We start from the raw sequence: 18,163 nt of genomic DNA, 5'->3' as shown, positions 1-18,163 counted from the left end.
ATTCAGGGTTAGCTATGAAGTTGCAAACATGAAATTTTCAGATTATCAGATGTTTAGGATGCAATTATGAATTAAACTGAATTTACTTCAGCCTAAAACTTTTTCCCATTTCAGAATAATATAATCGAATCTTTACAAATATTCAAACAGGTTCAAAAATAATAAACAAAACACAAATTGATGTCTTCAATACAAAGTTTATTTACAAAATGAACTTAGGACAGGTGGGTGGGAAGAAGTGGTCATGGGATGGCAGATATGGTTTTGGTTTTCAATAAATTACAACTTTCGATTCTTGGCGAAGCTTTTCACAAAATGTCCGTTCTACAAAATGGCGCCGCTTTTTGCAAGATGGTGATTCTGCAAAACGAAAATTCGCCAGATGACAGTTTCACAAAAAGGCGACTCTACAGAATGACAAATGACAGTTTCACAAAATCACGATCCTGCAAAATGATGTCGCTTTTTGCAAGGTGACAGACATTTTCACAAAATGGCGACGCTTTCCGCAAGATGGCGCATTTGCAAGATGGCGGCGGCGTTACAAGATGGCGGTCTACGTCTTGGTGGTCTTGGCGACGAATCCGTTCTCGTCGGCGGTGTAGGTGACGGTGATCACGTGACCCTCGTTGTCCGTGTATGAGTACGATCCTTGTGCCACGATGGCCTGTGCAGGTTTGCCGTCCTCACCGGGGATATCCTTCAGGATACCTTGCTCCTCAGCCTTGATACCGTTGCCTGTCTCGTAGCTGCAACCAAAAAACAGAAAATTTATTGAAATTGTCGTGGAAAGAGGTTTGAAGAAACAGTAATTCACGACTCAAAAACGAGAACTTGAGCAACTATAGTGGAAACAATACTTTATACGGTCTGAACTCACTATGGATACCAAGAATATTTCCCGCTGAATCAATGCTGACAGTTGAAAGTGGACATCACCACTCAGTTTTCACTTCTAGCAAGCCACGTTACGAGGTACACGTTGTGATGGCAGTGTAGAAATATAGAATAAAAGCTTTGATGATTCCCTGCCTTGCCAATGCCTTCTAGAAAGGTTAGCTGATACCGTAAATCTGGTGTAATGTATACTGTTCATTCTTGTTAAAAATAATCACTTATGGCATATTTTATTTGTCGAGAAAATATATTTTTGAATGAGAAAGTGTTATAATTGATAATTGATATCTTGTTAATCAACTATATTTCTACATTGTTGATAAACGATCTGGCAACGTTGTGGAGCTAGATCAGGGTAGCGCTTTGTCAAATGATAGACAGGGTTAGCAACTCAAGTGTCAATCAAATACTGTCATTTTTACGTGGTTCTCAATATAGCATGAATATCTCAGTGAATAATATACTTTCTATAGGGAAGTATTGTTACAATACCTGTAAGAGTATGATCCATCAGGGTTGACATTCTTCTCATCCTTCAGGATAGGGATGGGGGCGCCCGCTGGGGGGGCCTGGGGGGCAGCCATCACTAGTGACAGCGTCACTACTGCTACGATAACAATCTGCAACAAACAAAATTACAATGTCAAATAAAAATAGATTATTGGGAGATCTCTTATTTTAAGACCATAGTTCCAATGTTTTTTTAAAGTGACATTCTGAAACCCCAATTCTCATTACATCCCGTGGAGTCATTCAGTTATACTTATATAAGTACTAAGCTTTATATCTAACTGGATGTCGATTGCATAATTTATAGAGATCAAGCAGGAGGTAGCAGTATGTGAAGCTATAGTGAGGTCCTCGTTATAATAGCAGTGGAGAAAGATAGGAGAACAAAGTTGCCGATCCTCTGTCGTGTCAATGCCTTCTATAGACGGTAGCTATATTGTCTTAAAAGTGTATGCCAACTAATTCTAAGGGTTTAAGAACAAAAGGTTTTTGAATGTTAATTATGGTGGAGGAATTTCAGAATGAGGATCATGAATATATTCCAACCTCAAGTGTTATTGTGCATTACATTATGAGTGGATTTTGAACTCTCAATTTGAAGCTCAGTTTTTGCAGCCGGACACAGCAATGTCTCCCTGATACATAGGCCAAAAAGTTATTGACTCTTTGAATGTTTCTAAATTTTTTTTTGTTGGCCTATGATTGCATATTCATAGAAGGTAGCTGATCAGGTTTATAATGTAATATTAACTGTTCATTCTCGTTTGAAATAATCAATTTATTAAGCAATAAATTGTATTTTTCAATAATGATTATCTTAATGAGATGAAATATTTCGTTGAATTAATTATCAATTCTACATTGTTGAAATACGATCTGGCAACCGAGCAAAGGGAGAAAGAGATAGCGCTATCCGCTGTGTTGAATGATAGCCAAGGATAGCAATACCATTGCTAATCAAACACTGCCATTATAACGTGGACCTCACCATACTACTCCTATACTTAGACCAGTTATAGAATAGACACACTGGGAAGTCTAGCCTCTGAAGCCAACATCTACTGCCATATCACCATATCGTGACGTCAGCATCGGATAGAAAACTTTTCTGTAGAGTTTGTTTACATTGTTGACGTCACGATATGGTGATATGGCAGTAGATGTTGGCTTCATCGACTTTCAGTATGAATATACAATGGGCCATGTCCATTCTATAACTGGTCTAAGCTCCTATACAATACTAGATTTTTTTTTCATATATTGTTCGATTGGCGAAGCATGAACACAAAATGATAAGATTTTTCTCAACTTCTTATTAATCTCCTTGCCTTATTACCATAGGTAAGAAAAGTATTGCTTTCCAAAAAAAAATAAGGTAACCCAATTTCTAATTTCTATACGTTTCAAGGTCCCTGAGTCCAAAAAAGTGGTTTTTGAGTATTGGCCTGTATGAGTGGTGTGTGTGTGTGTGTGTGTGTGTGTGTGTGTGTGTGTGTGTGAGTGTATGTGCGTCTGTGTACACGATATCTCATCTCCCAATCAACGGAATGACTTGAAATTTGGAACTTAAGGTCCTTACAATATCAGGATCCGACAAGAACAATTTCGATCAAATGCAATTCAAGATGGCGGCTGAAATGGAGAAAATGTTGTAAAAAACAGGGTTTTTCGCAATTTTCTCGAAAACGGCGATCAAATGCAATTCAAGATGGCGGCTAAAATGGAGAAAATGTTGTAAAAAAGAGGGATTTTCGCGATTTTCTCGAAAACGGCTTCAACGATTCCGATTAAATTTATACCTGAAATAGTACTTAATGAGCTCTATCAACTGCCACAAGTCCCATATCTGTAAAAATTTCAGGAGTTCCGCCCCATCTATGCAAAGTTTGATTTTAGATTCTCAATTATCAGGCTTCAGATACAATTTAAACAAAGAAATTTGAGTGGAAAAGATTGAGCATGGAAATCTCTACAATTAATGTTTCGCATTATTTTCACCTAAAGTTGGAAATAAGCTCGAAATTCGAGCTATTGTCCTGTCACCAGCTGGCTAAGATCTTTGTTTCTAGAAATATTAGGATTTGCGCTCAACAGTGACAATAAACATTGAAAATATAATTCATAATAATTTATAATATGAATATAATTCAAGAGCTTTGATTGAACTATTCCCACTCAAGTGAGTATGAATGATACCATAAGAACTCATGGGAATAAATTATAGTTTCAGTGTTCACTCTCACTGTTGTGTGGTAATCCAACTTTATTAGATAGATGCTGAAGATCTGCTTATTCTTTCAGTGCTCATAATAAACACACATCAGACATCAATATCACTGATATCAGATATGTCTGATATCAGACATCAGATATCACTGATCACTGATATTGTTATACAGGATTTCATATAAGTTGCTATCTTTGAAAACACCATCCATTTACACATCTTTATCCGTGTTATTACATTTGCTTCAACATTCCTCATAATCGATTACAATTTTCCCATCCGACCAATACAGAGTTGAGTGTAAGAGAGGGTCGACTGCGCCCTAACTTCGCTCCCTAGGAAAAATAGAGGCAGTCTTTCTATTCTATTCTACAATACCGACAATGCTGATAAATCAAAGAGAATCTCCCAGCAGCTACTTTACACGTGGTATACTTCAAACAGTGATAACTCATCGGTGCTTCAATCAAATAATCTAACCAACAATATCGACAGTGACTTGCAAGATTATCGAAACATTTCCGCCAATAGAATTCCTACTTTGATCAATTCTAAAGCTTAAGTGGAATTCTTCACGTGGAACTGTCAGCTTGTCTCATAAGTAACACCAAGACTTCCCATTGAGTCAATACTGAAATGCATTACACTATAAACTTCCCGGGCCAAGGACTTGGAAAAGCAAATTTTCTTATTTATTCCATTGACAATCACAAATCATATATGTATCGTATATGATACGATTGGGAGAAGACAACAGGCATATAGCCCAAAACTGTCTTCTCACAAATTTTTACAAATAAAAGTTTAAAAAAAAATGAGGTTAAGAATTCACTTTTCACTTCAAAAAGTAAAATTTGGTTGTTTTGTTAGCTTTCAAAACTAATGACTAAACTAAAAATTCCAAATTTTGATATTTAAAAAAAAAGATATTCCACCCAAATCACTACAAATTGAAAATTGTTTAGTAATTACTATAGTAGTAGAAGCATAGAGAAACAATAGCTTGAGTAGATATCCCATGTTATAGGGCGTTTATGTCGCAACTTTTACTGTTATCTCAAACCGATAGTCCATGTATTTTTCCCCGAAAAGGTGTGTGACGCTGGTAGTCTCTCATATTGCTCCGTTAAACACTATCACCCCAACAAAACAGTAAAAATCCACAATAATCGACAGTAATCGGCTTGAGATAACAGTAAAGTTGCGACATAAACGCCCTATAACCATGGGATATCTACTCAAGCTATTATTTTTCCTCTATGGTAAAAGCTACTTCATCGATGCTTTCAAAAAATTTATCGATAATTTACGTGAGATCCCATCTGAACCTTAGGATGGGCGCATATCAGTTAGTCGAGACAAGACATGATCAGACACGTTTAGTCACAATACTTCACTTAGTTGCTTATGAGGACATGTCTAATTGCAATGTCTAATCAGTGTGAGTTGCGTCATAAGCAACAATGTGAAGTATGTGCTTAAACGTGTCTGATCATTTCTTGTCTTGTCTTGACTAACTGGTGTGCTCCCAGCCTAAGATTTGGATGGGATCTGACGTGAATTAATATTGTTCGAATTATCGATAGAGAAGCCTTACTGAATATTCAGACCATGATTTGGAAGAACCTACTTTCAACAAAAAGCGATGGTTTTGACAAAATGTCTTGATAATTCATGTACAAATCCATCAAATTTAAAGGATACTTTGATCAACTGCATCATTAATATTTATTTCAATCATCAAGATTACATCAAATTCATATAGTGAGGTCCACGTTATAATGACAGTGGAGAAAGATAGGAGAAAAACGTTGCCGAACCTCTGTCTTGTCAATGCCTTCTATAGACGGTAGCTGATACAGGTTTATTGATGTAATATTAATTGTTCATTCTCGTTTAAAATAATCAATTATTGACCGAGCGAAGTGAGGTCTAAGATTCAAGTCAACGGTTTGGCATTTCTCTTAATGTTTAAATGTTCGAATGTTTATATTTTTATGAGTTGCGCATTTACGGCGAAACGCGGTAATATATTTCAATGAAATTTGACAGGAATGTTCCTTTTTTAATAAGTCGACGTATATACGAGGTTTTAGGAAATTTTGCATTTCAAGGATAATATAAAAGGAAAAAGGAACCTCCTTCATACGCCAATATTGGAGTAAAAATCAGACTATAGAATTATTCATCATAAATCAGCTGACAAGTGATTACACACACAGATGTCTGGAGAAGCCAGTCTATTGCTGTATTTCTATTCCTGTCTATTCCTGTATAAGGTCTATAGTTCCAATCAGGTACTTGTGGATGAAAATACTGCGTGAGGTCTACTGTTCTCAGAACTACTAGTATTTTATCAAGCAATAAATTATATTTTTCGATAATTTCATAATTAAGATGAAATATCTCATTAATTAATAATTAATTATATATTTTTAAAAGAGGATCTGGCAACAGAGCGAAGCGAGAAAGAGATAGACCTATCAGCTTTGTTGAATGATAGACAAGGATAGCAATACCATTGCTAATCAAACACTGCCATTATAACCTGGAGCCTCACTGTGAATACTTTGATAAAATTGAACGATGAATCTTGGGACCATGACTTGGAAAGTCAATAATTCTCAATGAGGATAATCTCGACCTGTAGAAGATAACTTTTTTATCGTCAATTTCAACAAGATTTATCGATAATTCACGTACGATTCCATCAGATTCATACTTGAATGCTAAATCTTGGGACCATGACTTAGAAAAAGCTACTTTATCGATAATGACGATGAAATTTACGGATGATTCGATCAAATTTATCGATTATTCGTAATCACGACGCCTTGTTGAGAGTGTATTGTGAAATAGTATGGTGCGTTTGTCGGTTGCCTCTTTTATTGGAAAATTACAAAAACGCGAGGATGCTGAAATAATTGATTGACGTGACTAGGCACAAAACAAACCTTTAAATTCATTATCATCACAGTTACGTCATGGTTAACCTTTAGGATGGTTTCGCGTGTTGAGTGGCTGAGGAGGTTGAAGAATTGAAAGGATGAGTGGAGATGAGAAGGTGGAGGAGGATGTGGCGGAGGAGAAGGATGAGGATGGGGAGAAGAAGAAGAAGCAGGAGGATGAGGAGGAGGAGAAGAAGAAGAAAAAGACAGGAGAAGAAGAATGCATGTAGTTATTAGAAGCATTTTGTGGTTAGAAGGAGGAGAAGAAAAAGATGATGAAGAAGAAGAAGAAGAAGAAGAAGAAGAAGAAGAAGAAGAAGAAGAAGAAGAAGAATGATGAGATGATGAAGGGAAGAGAAGAAGAATAAGAAGAAGAAGAAGAGAAGAAGAAGAAGAAGGAAGAAAGAGAAAAAGAAGAAAAAGAAGAGAAGAAGAGAAGAAGAGAGAAGAAGAAGAAGAAGAAGAAGAAGAAGTGATGATGAGATGAATGATGATGATGATGATGATGATGATGATGATGATGTGATGATGATGATGATGATGATGATGATGATGATGATGAAGAAGAAGAAGAATGAGGAGATGATGAAGGAGGATGAGTAGAAGAAGTAGGAGGAGGAGGAGGAGTTGGAGGTTGAAGTATGATCGGTCACCAGTTACAATACGTTACCTGCGATGTACTTAGTATTTTGCAATATATGTCACAATGTTTGCGAGTATTTTTGTTACTATGTGCATACTATTTTGCAATGTTAGTATGTGAAGCTATTGATTTTAGATAGGGGCCATTGGGTCAGCTTGGTCGTGTTACATAGGTAACCCTCATCTTGTAGAATTTGGGTCTTTGAATTGAGAGAATATTTCTGCAAGCAAATGGTATCTTCTCTAGGTTTTGCTTGTTTTGCAAAGTTGATGGTGATTGTTTATTAATAGGAAACACCTCAAGGGAAGGCTCAGAACTTTCAAGAGATATCATAAAACTCGATTCATTGCTAACTGGGTTACATTATTTGAAAATATGATGGAGTAAATTTTGGAAGACAAAGTGGGGAAGAGTTTTAAAAACATTTGTAAATAAAGACTGGAATACTTTTGGAGAATGTGCAAATACTGACTCCAATTATTGTCGTATGCCTACAAGTTATAAACAAATTCAATGCTGTCATATAACGGGATCAATGCAACGAGAACCCAAAGGAAGTCAGCGAAACAGCTATGACGTCATTTAGCTGCGGTTGAATTAATTGGTCATTTTCTCAAATTCTCTATAGGTCAAACATAGCGAGGAACATTCATTTATTTATGTATGTTAAAATATAGAGTGTTACAGAAGAATTATGTATGTTACAGAGCACAAGAATACGCCCAGAGGGTTTTGAATTATGCATCTAAATGGTAAAAATCGGAGGATATTGTTGATCAAAAACGGAAATTCATCAAAATTGATTTTTTCTTCAAATTCCACTCATTTTTGGAAAATTATGAAACTCAGTTCTTATTGGAGATAGAGAGTTCCGAATGATCTCATTTTATTCAGAATTTCCTAATCTAGGAAAGAGGCGGAAACAAATTTTTCTGTCCGATTACGAGATTTGGCAGAAATAGCTGAAAATTGGAAAATGAGCCGAATATACGAGGTTTTTGGACCACTCTGTATCTAGCACAAGGTTATTTTGCATGAAGAAATTGGTTCTGGACTTCTCTCATGTACCCGAATAATACTCGTATATTAAAAATCAGAACTACAATATAAATTGCAAGCACACCCCCTTTCCTATGTCTATATTGACTGAACTATAACCTATAGTGAGGTCCACGTTATAATGGCAATGTCTGATTAGCAATGGTATTGCTATCCTTGTCTATCATTCAACAAAGCAGAAAGCGCTATCTCTTTCTCGCTTTTCTCTGTTGCTAGATCGTCTTTTAACAACGTAGAATAAATAATTAATTAACAAAATATTACATCTTAATTATGCAAATTCATTATGAAATTATTTAAAAATATAATTATTGCTTGATAAAATAAAATAATTGATAGTTTTAAACGAGGGTGAACAGTAGTTAATATTACATCAATAAACCTGTATCAGGTACCCTGTACCACCTTCAGAAGGCATTGGCAAGACAGAGGATCGGCAACGTTGTTCTCCTATCTTTCTCCACTGCCATTATAACGTGGACCTCCCTATAATTAATGATGAATCTAATAATACTATAATTCTACAGTGAGGTTAATCCAAACTGTCAACATGTATTGAATAGGAAGCATGGATGATACTTATGAGGGATGCTGACAGATTATAGTGAATCCCACAATAGATTATTCTAATAGTAGTTGAATCGTGCCCATACAGGAAAAAACATCCTTATTATTTTAATCCTAGAACCGCTCCACGGTTTCAAGGACGATTGCATTATTCTAATTCTTATCAGTAAATAGTAGAATTCCAGTATTCTTAATCACCTCAACATGAAGCTCACCTTTATTGTTCATTATAATTCTCGTTTACCAGTTTTGTTATTAGCATCCTATCGTTTCGTTTCTTATGTAATTATCAACATTTGAAAGTATTCGATTATGTATTACAATATTCAAATTCAATCTGTATATTGAATATACAAATTTTGTGTTTTGCCTAAATATCATAATGTATTGATTATTGGAATCTTTCAGGAGGATGAGCAATTCAAGTCATTATAAGGTGAGTCTCAAAAACATTATGGAAAATGAAGAAATTTCGAATTATTATTATGAAAAATTAAGTATTTGAGAGAATATTATTGCGGTAGGTTTGCCCAAAAATTGACAAGTAATGACAAAAATACATTTAACTTTTTAATCAATGATGAGTTCCTAGAATTTTATTTTACATACTGTATTTTTCCATGATGGAGGAATTGATTTCCTAATAAATATATTGCTTAAATGATATCCTGCTAGACTTTTGAAATAGAATATTTTTATCTACGAAAGCTGACTTCTGCCACATTGAATGTTATTATACTGTATATTTTTCAAAGCTCATTTTGAATTGAGAGATCATATTCAACTTACGATAATCATACGTATCTAAATTATTCATGGAGTGTTGTGGAAATTGAGCTTTCTCAACTGGGGAAGTATTCGATTATGTATTACAATATTAAGATTTACTCTTTATTTGAGTGAACCCTTCTCATGCAAATGTATTATTCCAAGCAGGGATTATATAATATGTATTGGGATGAATGAAGAACAAGCTTCATGTTCTATTCAGAAAAAAACCGGCTTATTCCTGATTATTAAATACAGATTACTATTTACATCCCTATTTCTACAAAGTATTTCTACCGCAAAATAGCCTTCACTTTTCATCTATATAACAAGAGAGAGTAGGGTTGTGTTTGTTCGTGTGTTCGTTTGTTCGTTTGTTCGTTTGTTCGCATCAAAACATGTCAACTTGTGGATTGCATACCGGAAAAACGGGAATGATTTAGATCTCCAAATTTTAAACATATATTCAAAAAATATCAATCTCGTGCACCTGGAAGCCCAAATTTCAATTTTCCTTCTAGATTTTTCAGAATTAATGTTCAAATTCATATATGCTACCGTAGGCTACATGAAGTTCCATAGCCCAAAGTGTGTCTTTTTATGAGCAGGTTATAAGACTACCATTTACGAACGTCTATGTAGCGCAGCGGTAAAACGCTTGCCTACGGAGCGATGGGTCCTCGGTTCTCATCCCCCCAACCAATGTTTCTCATTTTTTTTGTTATTAATTTTTTCCCTCGAAACGTATTATTATCAATTATTACTGAAGGAATTTGTTTTCATTACTATTGAACTTGGATTTTATCAAATAATTATTTTTAATGTAAAATTTTGCCACCAGTACAAATGAATTGGACATAGTCCTCATGCTGTAGGCCTATAATTGAATTTCATAAGGAACACATGAATAGATCACAATAAAATAAGTGATAATTTATATTCTTCAGTTATAATGTACTATCAGACACGAATTCCCAGTGAAACGAGTATTTTAAGTATTTTGTTTAGAATTGGGAAAACAAAAGGCTGCCTGATTCAAATTGAGGAGGATCCTAATAGAACTAAAATTTATTGATGTATTGGAAGAATCAATATGATTCTGTGAGGTTTCCAAGTATTATTGTATTCTTCAGTTTTCTATACTATAATAAAGGAAAGAACTGGCGTATACACGTAAGGAATAGGGAATTATGTTTGACGCATCATCACGTCTGAAATATACTCAACTGATTAATTTGAAACTTTGCATATAGATTCTTCATTAACCGTGGATGGTTATAGGCCTATTTTCAAATTTCGAATTTTTATTACGTCAAGTTTTCATTTTGCAGTTTTAAAATAGACCTTTGCGAAGCATGGGTTACCTACCAGTTAAGTATAATGAGATGCGAGAGAAGAGAAATGCTAAAAATTGAAGATTAAACTCTGTGATAACATTCATGAAGATCTGTGATGTACCTCCATTTTGAAAATTTGTTTATCAGGAGAAGTTCATTCACTTCCATTAAAAACGTACGGCGTTTAGCACGTTGAGATTAGATTGAGATCAGATGAAGGCGCAGGGTAGGCTACACGTATATCACATCCAAGGTCACTCTTCAGCGAACCAGTAATTTTTATAGAGCATTTTCAAAACTGTTATATCTAAAATAGTCAGCGTATGTTTTATGAATGAATCCACCTCATCATATAAAGTTTCTTTCAAAGTCTAGTCGGAAATGATTGTGTGTTAAAAGATTGAGGAGAGAAGTGAGACAATGCCGAAAACAACACATTCAATATTATCTAGAAACTTTTTAATTTACTTTTCACTATTCAAGAGAATATTTTAGAGAATTTGTTCAAAATTCGAAATTGTTAATTGGAAGGATTACTCTACAATTGATATGGGCGAATATGCCTATTGGCTCATCCCAAATATTGTGATCAATCATTATTATCATTGAATGAATAAATAAAAATATAGACGGAGAGTGAAAATAGCTATTAATAACCGCATCTTTAGAACATTCTTGGCTGAATTTTTTCTTTGTTTATATGACAACCAGCTTCCAGAATTTTTTTAACCGTTTCCTGTTATTGGTTCCTAGCCAATCATAGAGTTCTTGACTGTGTTATCATTGATGACTTATCAAGAATGTGAACATTCGTTGCTGAATTTTTTCTTTGTTTATATGACAACCAGCTTCCAGAATTTTTTTAACCGTTTCCTGTTATTGGTTCCTAGCCAATCATAGAGTTCTTGACTGTGTTATCTCGTGAAAAGTTTGACTTATAAGTCCACTGCTCTGAGAAATGATGGGCAGAACCTCTTGATAGTTTGAGAATTTTGTTAATAACTCAACTGCCGTTCGTCGAGAGTATCTCGGTTTTTCGAACAATTCAAGCCTATTCTATCAAACTGCTCAAAAGCAGAATTTCTAGGACCTTTCCATTCAAACGTTCTGATTTACGTTGGAAAACGAGTGAATATTCTGAATTAATATTTGTGAAAATACTTGGAGCACTTTGATTAGAAAATGTTATAAGAGAATTATTAAGAATTAAAAAAAAAATTATTATTAAAAAAACCTGGTGTGGCGCACTCACACAACTTTCCTTGCCGTTATGAAAATTTATCACCCTACGCTAGTGTTCTCGGGCATCTCAAATCTACTATTCGAAGATATGGGACAGCTGGTGATAGGACAATAACGCTAGAAACACACGAGGTCTGCTATCTCTTCGTAGTGAATGATCTAATAGAACCAACAGTTGTGAACAGTTTGCAATTTAATAATCACATTTTCTCGAATTTCAAGCTTATTTTCAAGTTTAGGTGAAAATGTGACTAAATATTAATTGTAGAAATTTTCATGCTCAATCTTTTCCACTTGGAATTTTTTGTTAAAATTGTATATGAAGGCTGCTAATTGAGAATCTAAAATCAAACTTTGCATAGATGGGGCGGAGCTCCTGAAATTTTCACAGATATAGGACTTGTTGCAGTAGATAGAGCTTATCAATGACTATTACAGATATGAATTTGATCAAAATCGTTGGAGCCGTTTTCGAGAAAATCGCGAAAAACCCTGTTTTTGACAACATTTTCGGCATTTTAGCCGCCATATTGGATTGCATTTGATCGAAATTGTTCGTGTAGGATCCTTATAGTGTAAGGACTATAGGTTCCAAATTTCAAGTCATTCCGTCAACTGGGAGATGAGATATCGTGTACACAGACGCACATACACTCATATATACACACACACACACACACACACACACACACACACACACACACACACATACAGACCAATACCCAAAAACTTCTTTTTCCGACTCAGGGGACCTTGAAACGTATAGACATTTAGAAATTGTGGTACCTTAATTTTTTTCGGAAAGCAATACTTTCCTTACCTATGGTGATAGGGCAAGGAAAGTAAAAATAATCAGCAGAAGTTTATTGACTCTCATCCAAGTATCATCTATGTATATGAAAATTGTAATTTTATTTTGGAGTTTGATTATTTCAAATCACTTCTAGTTAGTATCTGTCCCCCTTCTATGTATATTGACTCCTGCACCAAATCCTTCTTGGTTCAATCCTTCCCATTGAAGAATCACATCTCAAGGACACACTATTATTCACAGTAATCTCTAAGACTCTAAGATCTCAACCAAAATCAATATAAATGTGATAATAATCATTATTACTTCCACAACAACAGTTACATGCTTAGTTGAAACTCGTCCACAAGTCTAAAGAAGTACAAACCCGTTTCAATGCAATAAGCTTCTTTAGTACTTCGTGCTTACTTGATTATCAAAGTACTTACAATAATATTGTAGATGAAGATAGGTTCCGGTGCCTTGAAATGTATCTTGACTATATCCAATATGTGAAGACAGTACTGTTGTGAAATTAAAATTGAATAATTTTTGGAATATAATGAGATCATTGACATAATTGATTATCAATTCTTTATCCATCGATGATTCATACTATAATGAATACTATGACATACTATAAATGTTGTGCTAACATTGTTCATTTCAAGAAATTACTATTTAATTGGCTTGTTGGAAGACCGTTTTATTGTTTGAACGAATTTTTTGATAGTACCTGAATGAATGTATTTTGTGTTCTATATTTTGTTTACTGTGTGACTTTGTCAATTACCAATGTTGGTCTATGACAATAAAATTTATTTATTTATTTATTTATTTATTATTTATAAAGTATATTATCAAAATAAGGTAACCTTTCGTTATTTCTCTCCCAAAGTTAGATGAAATTGCACATAGTCCGAAATAGGTTGAGTCTTGTAGTTGTTCACTTTACAAAATTTTCAGTCCCTATTAATATTCTCACACAGTGGATTTTCAAATTTAGATGCTTCAAAACCAAACATAGAAGAAATATTTCATATTATTATCACTAGAATAGGTAATATTGAACAAATATTTTATGATCAATAATTTCTTATAATACATTTGTTCTTGTTTGGTCATCATTAGTTTGTTATTAGTCCTTCAAAATTATTCCTTCAATATGTGAATATTCCCTATTCTAGTATAGGAAATATATATATAGATAATATATATATATATATATATATATATATATATATATTATATATATGGAATAGAAAATATTCACATATTAAAGGAATAATTTTGAAGGACTAATAACAAACTGATGATGACCAAACAAGAACAAATGTATTATGAGAAATTAATTATTGATCATAAGATATTTTTGTTGAATGATTGAAGCTTTGGGATGTATTGTACAAAAGTCCCACTCGATATGAATTATCAGATTTGCATCTTCACTCTAATAAATAGTCAAATCGATTATGATGATCAGAATGAAAACTTAAAGAAGAATTGTGAAAATTCACACTGAATTACAACGGGTTTCAGTAAAAATTCATTACTGGGAAATAGGATGAAAACCTAAAGGAGAATTGTGAAAATTCACACTGAATTTCAACGGTTTTAAGTGAAATCTTGAAGAAGAATTGTGAAAATTCACACTGAATTACAACGGGTTTCAGTAAAAATTCATTACTGGGAAATAGGATGAAAACCTGAAGGAGAATTATGAAAAATCACACTGAATTTCAACGGTTTTTAGTGAAATCTTCAACATTACTTAACTCTATCAATTTAGGATGAAAACTTTGAAAAGTATCGTGCGAATTTCCTCTCCATTTCAATGATTTTCAACTGAATTTCAACGGTTTCACACTGAATTTCAACGGTTTCCAATGGAAATCCATTACTGAGAAATAAATAGGATGAAAACCTAGACAAGAATTATTATTGTGGAAATTCACACTGAATTTCAACAGTTTTCAGTGAAATCTTCTACATTTAACTCTTATCAACAGTTCAAGTCAGGATGAACACTTTCAAAGGATCGTGCTAATTTCCTCTGATTTTTCATCATTTTCAGTGAAAATGCCTCATGGGAAACTCTCTAAAACTAATCTTCAATTCAGTATTAGAACTTTAGAAGTAAAAATCAAATTCACTCAAGATTCTCAACAATTTCTAGTGGAAATCTCGCATGGGAAACTCTCAAAGATTGTGAACGTTAGAGATTGTGACCGAAACCGTAACCAGGATTGTGATCCTTACCTGTGTTGTGACCCAGTGGAAATCTCTCATGAAAAAACTCTCAAACACTAATCTCCAATTCAGGATGAGAACTTTAGAGGTATTGAGGAAATTCCCTCTGATTCTCAACGATTTCCAGTGAAAATCTTGACCACTGGAAAACTCTCAAACCCACTAGTGGAAGCTATGAGGTTATGACTTGAACTCCAACCAGGATTATTTATTAATTTTCCTACAGTTACGTTGAAAAGTGGCCATTGGTGCACTGATTACAGAACGCAAAGAATCACTTTTCCGCTCTAGTGCGGGAAAAATTTTTCTGCACTCCAGATTTGCAACATGGCAACGCAAAATACTTAGTAGGTTATATGGAGCAACAGTGCAGCAAAATCGAAATGAAGTTGGTAACAGTGACTGCTGTGGCTGCTATAGTGAGCAGAGGTGCAACGAAGCACAACGCGCTAATTATTATTCATTATATATTATAACCAACGACAACATTTTTATTCAATTTTACAATAAATTAAGGTTTTTATCAATAATAGAATTACACAGAAAAACATTTGATGCATTTCAGGCAATTTTACCCATAATTACCCACTTTTCATATTCAATGGTAACTGTAGGAAAAACTTAATGTGAAATACGTGCGCAAAGTTCCTCTGCTGCACTCAACAAACCATTCCGCCCTCGCCTACGGCTCGGGCGTAAACGTTTCTTTCGGTGCAGCAAACTGTCACTTTGCGCACTAGTTGCACAAATAACTATTAGATGGAAACTTCGGAAGTATCGAGCAAATTTTGAACGATTTCCAGTGGAAATCTTGCATGGAGAACTCTGGAGCCCACTAATGGAAGCTATGAGATTATGACTTGGAATCCAACCAGGATAATTTATTAATTCATTCATTGATTGTATCAAATACTATAATCATAATATAATCATGAGATTGGAGGAAAAACTAGGCTGAGCCTGTACTATTTCTCTCAAAAAATGATTGTCGCAAGGGTAACTCTGAAGGTGCGTACAGATTTACGCGCCGCGAACGTGAGCAATTCACTTTTAATCAGCTGATGCCAAGCTTTTTATATCTGTATCTTACCGTTTCTGTAAAAATACAGATATAATCAGCTGATTAAAAGTGACTTGCTCATGTTCGCGGCGCGTATATCTGTACGCACCTTTAAAGATTGTGACCTAAACCCCAACTAAGATTGTGATCCTAACCAAGATTGTGATCCTAACCAATGTTGTGACCTAACCATACTATAAGCTGGACTTGTACTAAGGTGGATTCTTGTACTTACCAAGTGGTAGCTCTGCATGGTAATCCAAAGAATGGCGCTGTACTAACAGAGAGAAAAGCGTGACTAAAGAGTTGAAGATGAGCACAGTGAATTGTCATAGAAGTCCCACACCGCCGTGTATTTATACTGATGCAACTCTCCATCCAATTCAGGCGACTTATTCGTTATTGGCTGAAGATCTTCTTCTTCCTCTTCTCCCCCTCATCACCCTCCTCCTCCTTACCTCATCCTCCTCCTACTACTACATTTGCAACTATCATGAGCATGTGCAGGTGTACGGGTAGGTAATTATTGTTGTAAGAATGTGGTGGTTTTGCTTGATAAAATATTCAGCAATTCTCGATGTCTTGTCGATAAATTGTCATGACGTCATCAAATAATAATTTTTGTACGCAACTTTTTCGGAGGCCGGATTCGGTTACACACGAAAAATTCATTAGTTTATGTTAATTGTCATTGCTAATGTCTTTCATCTTGTCTTGTATTCATATCTGATATGGAGGTTACTGTTTATCTCCATATCACTCCTACGGTATTTTCAGAGTGGGATCTGAGAGAGATATGTAGCGAGAAATAGGGAGAAAAAAGATAATTTGTGTGCGTGATAGAGAGGGATATAGAGAAACAGTGGAGAAGGAAATTAGTAGAAGCAAATAAAAGGAAATTTGAAGTTGAAAAAAGTAGGAGTTTTGCTTAGCTCTCCTTATCATTTTTGCATCACTACCACTGTGAAAAATAGAGAAACAGAAAAGGAAAACCAGGAGAAAAATATTATCAAGAAAACATAGGGAGAAGAGGAAGAAGAAGAAGAAGAAAAAGAAAAAAGAAGAAAAAAAGAAGAGGGAGGAGGTGGAGAAGACGAAGAAGAGGAAGGATGAGAGGAAGGAGGAGAAGGAGAGGAAGAAGAAGAAGAAGGAGAAGAAGAAGGAGAAGAAGAAGGAGAAGAAGAAGAAGAGGAAAAAGAAGAATAAGAGGAAGAAGTAGGAGAAGAAGAAGAAGAAAAAGAAGAAGAAGGAGATGTAGGAGGAAAAAGAACAACAAGTAGACGATGAAGGATTGAAACTCCTAGTTCCAAGAGAGAAAGAAAACTAATACAACTAAAAATAATGAATGTGGATGAGAAAGAATATTATGAATATTAGGATAAAGAAGGTTGAGAAGCTGAGTCATACAAATAGAATAGAATACCATTCGTAAGCAAAATTGAAAAACAGACAGAGTGAGACAGGAAAAATAAAAATGGAGAAGCAATAAAGAACAATATCAAGGAAGAATAAGGAAGAGAGGAAATTGGAGAAACAGTGGTTGAAAGAATGGGGAAGATAAGTGCGAAAATAGGAACATAGTTTAAAAGGAGATAGGAAAATAAATAGAGTATCAGGTAGACTAATGCGAGGAAGAGAGGAATATGAATAGAAGATAAGAGAATGGTAGGAAAATTCAAGAAAGAACGCAAAAGCAGAGAATAAAAAAAATAGATTATAGATGATACGAGATAGGAATGAGATGATAAGAAGAGCATAAAGAGCGAGAGAGAGTGATTGAGAGGAAGACAAGAAGATGAACAGAGAAACCTTCTTCTTCCTCTTCTTCTTCTTCTTCTTCTTCTCCCTATTCTTTACCCTCTTCT

General features: G+C 34.6%; 1 protein-coding gene across 1 annotated transcript; it reads right to left on the bottom strand.

The window, feature by feature from the left end:
* Nucleotides 1–177: 177 nt before the first annotated feature.
* On the bottom strand, nucleotides 178–16,689 carry LOC120353689 (larval cuticle protein 1-like). The gene is made up of 3 exons (XM_039438403.1): nucleotides 16,534–16,689; nucleotides 1,390–1,517; nucleotides 178–749 (listed from the first exon to the last, which is right to left on the bottom strand). Exons 1-3 carry the CDS (start codon nucleotides 16,549–16,551, stop codon nucleotides 557–559), a joined length of 339 nt encoding a protein of 112 aa, XP_039294337.1. The 5' UTR covers nucleotides 16,552–16,689; the 3' UTR covers nucleotides 178–556.
* Nucleotides 16,690–18,163: the final 1,474 nt, after the last annotated feature.

The sequence above is a fragment of the Nilaparvata lugens genome, chromosome 11 (genome assembly GCF_014356525.2).
Source record: "Nilaparvata lugens isolate BPH chromosome 11, ASM1435652v1, whole genome shotgun sequence".
Lineage (NCBI taxonomy): Eukaryota > Metazoa > Arthropoda > Insecta > Hemiptera > Delphacidae > Nilaparvata > Nilaparvata lugens.
The sequence above is the reverse complement of the archived record's forward strand: the minus strand, read 5'-3'. Positions and strand labels throughout refer to the sequence as shown.

Coding starts and splice junctions, on each gene's coding strand:
- LOC120353689 (XM_039438403.1), bottom strand. Junction 750..1,389: donor GATGGATCATACTCTTACAG/GTATTGTAACAA, acceptor TTTTGGTTGCAG/CTACGAGACAGGCAACGGTA.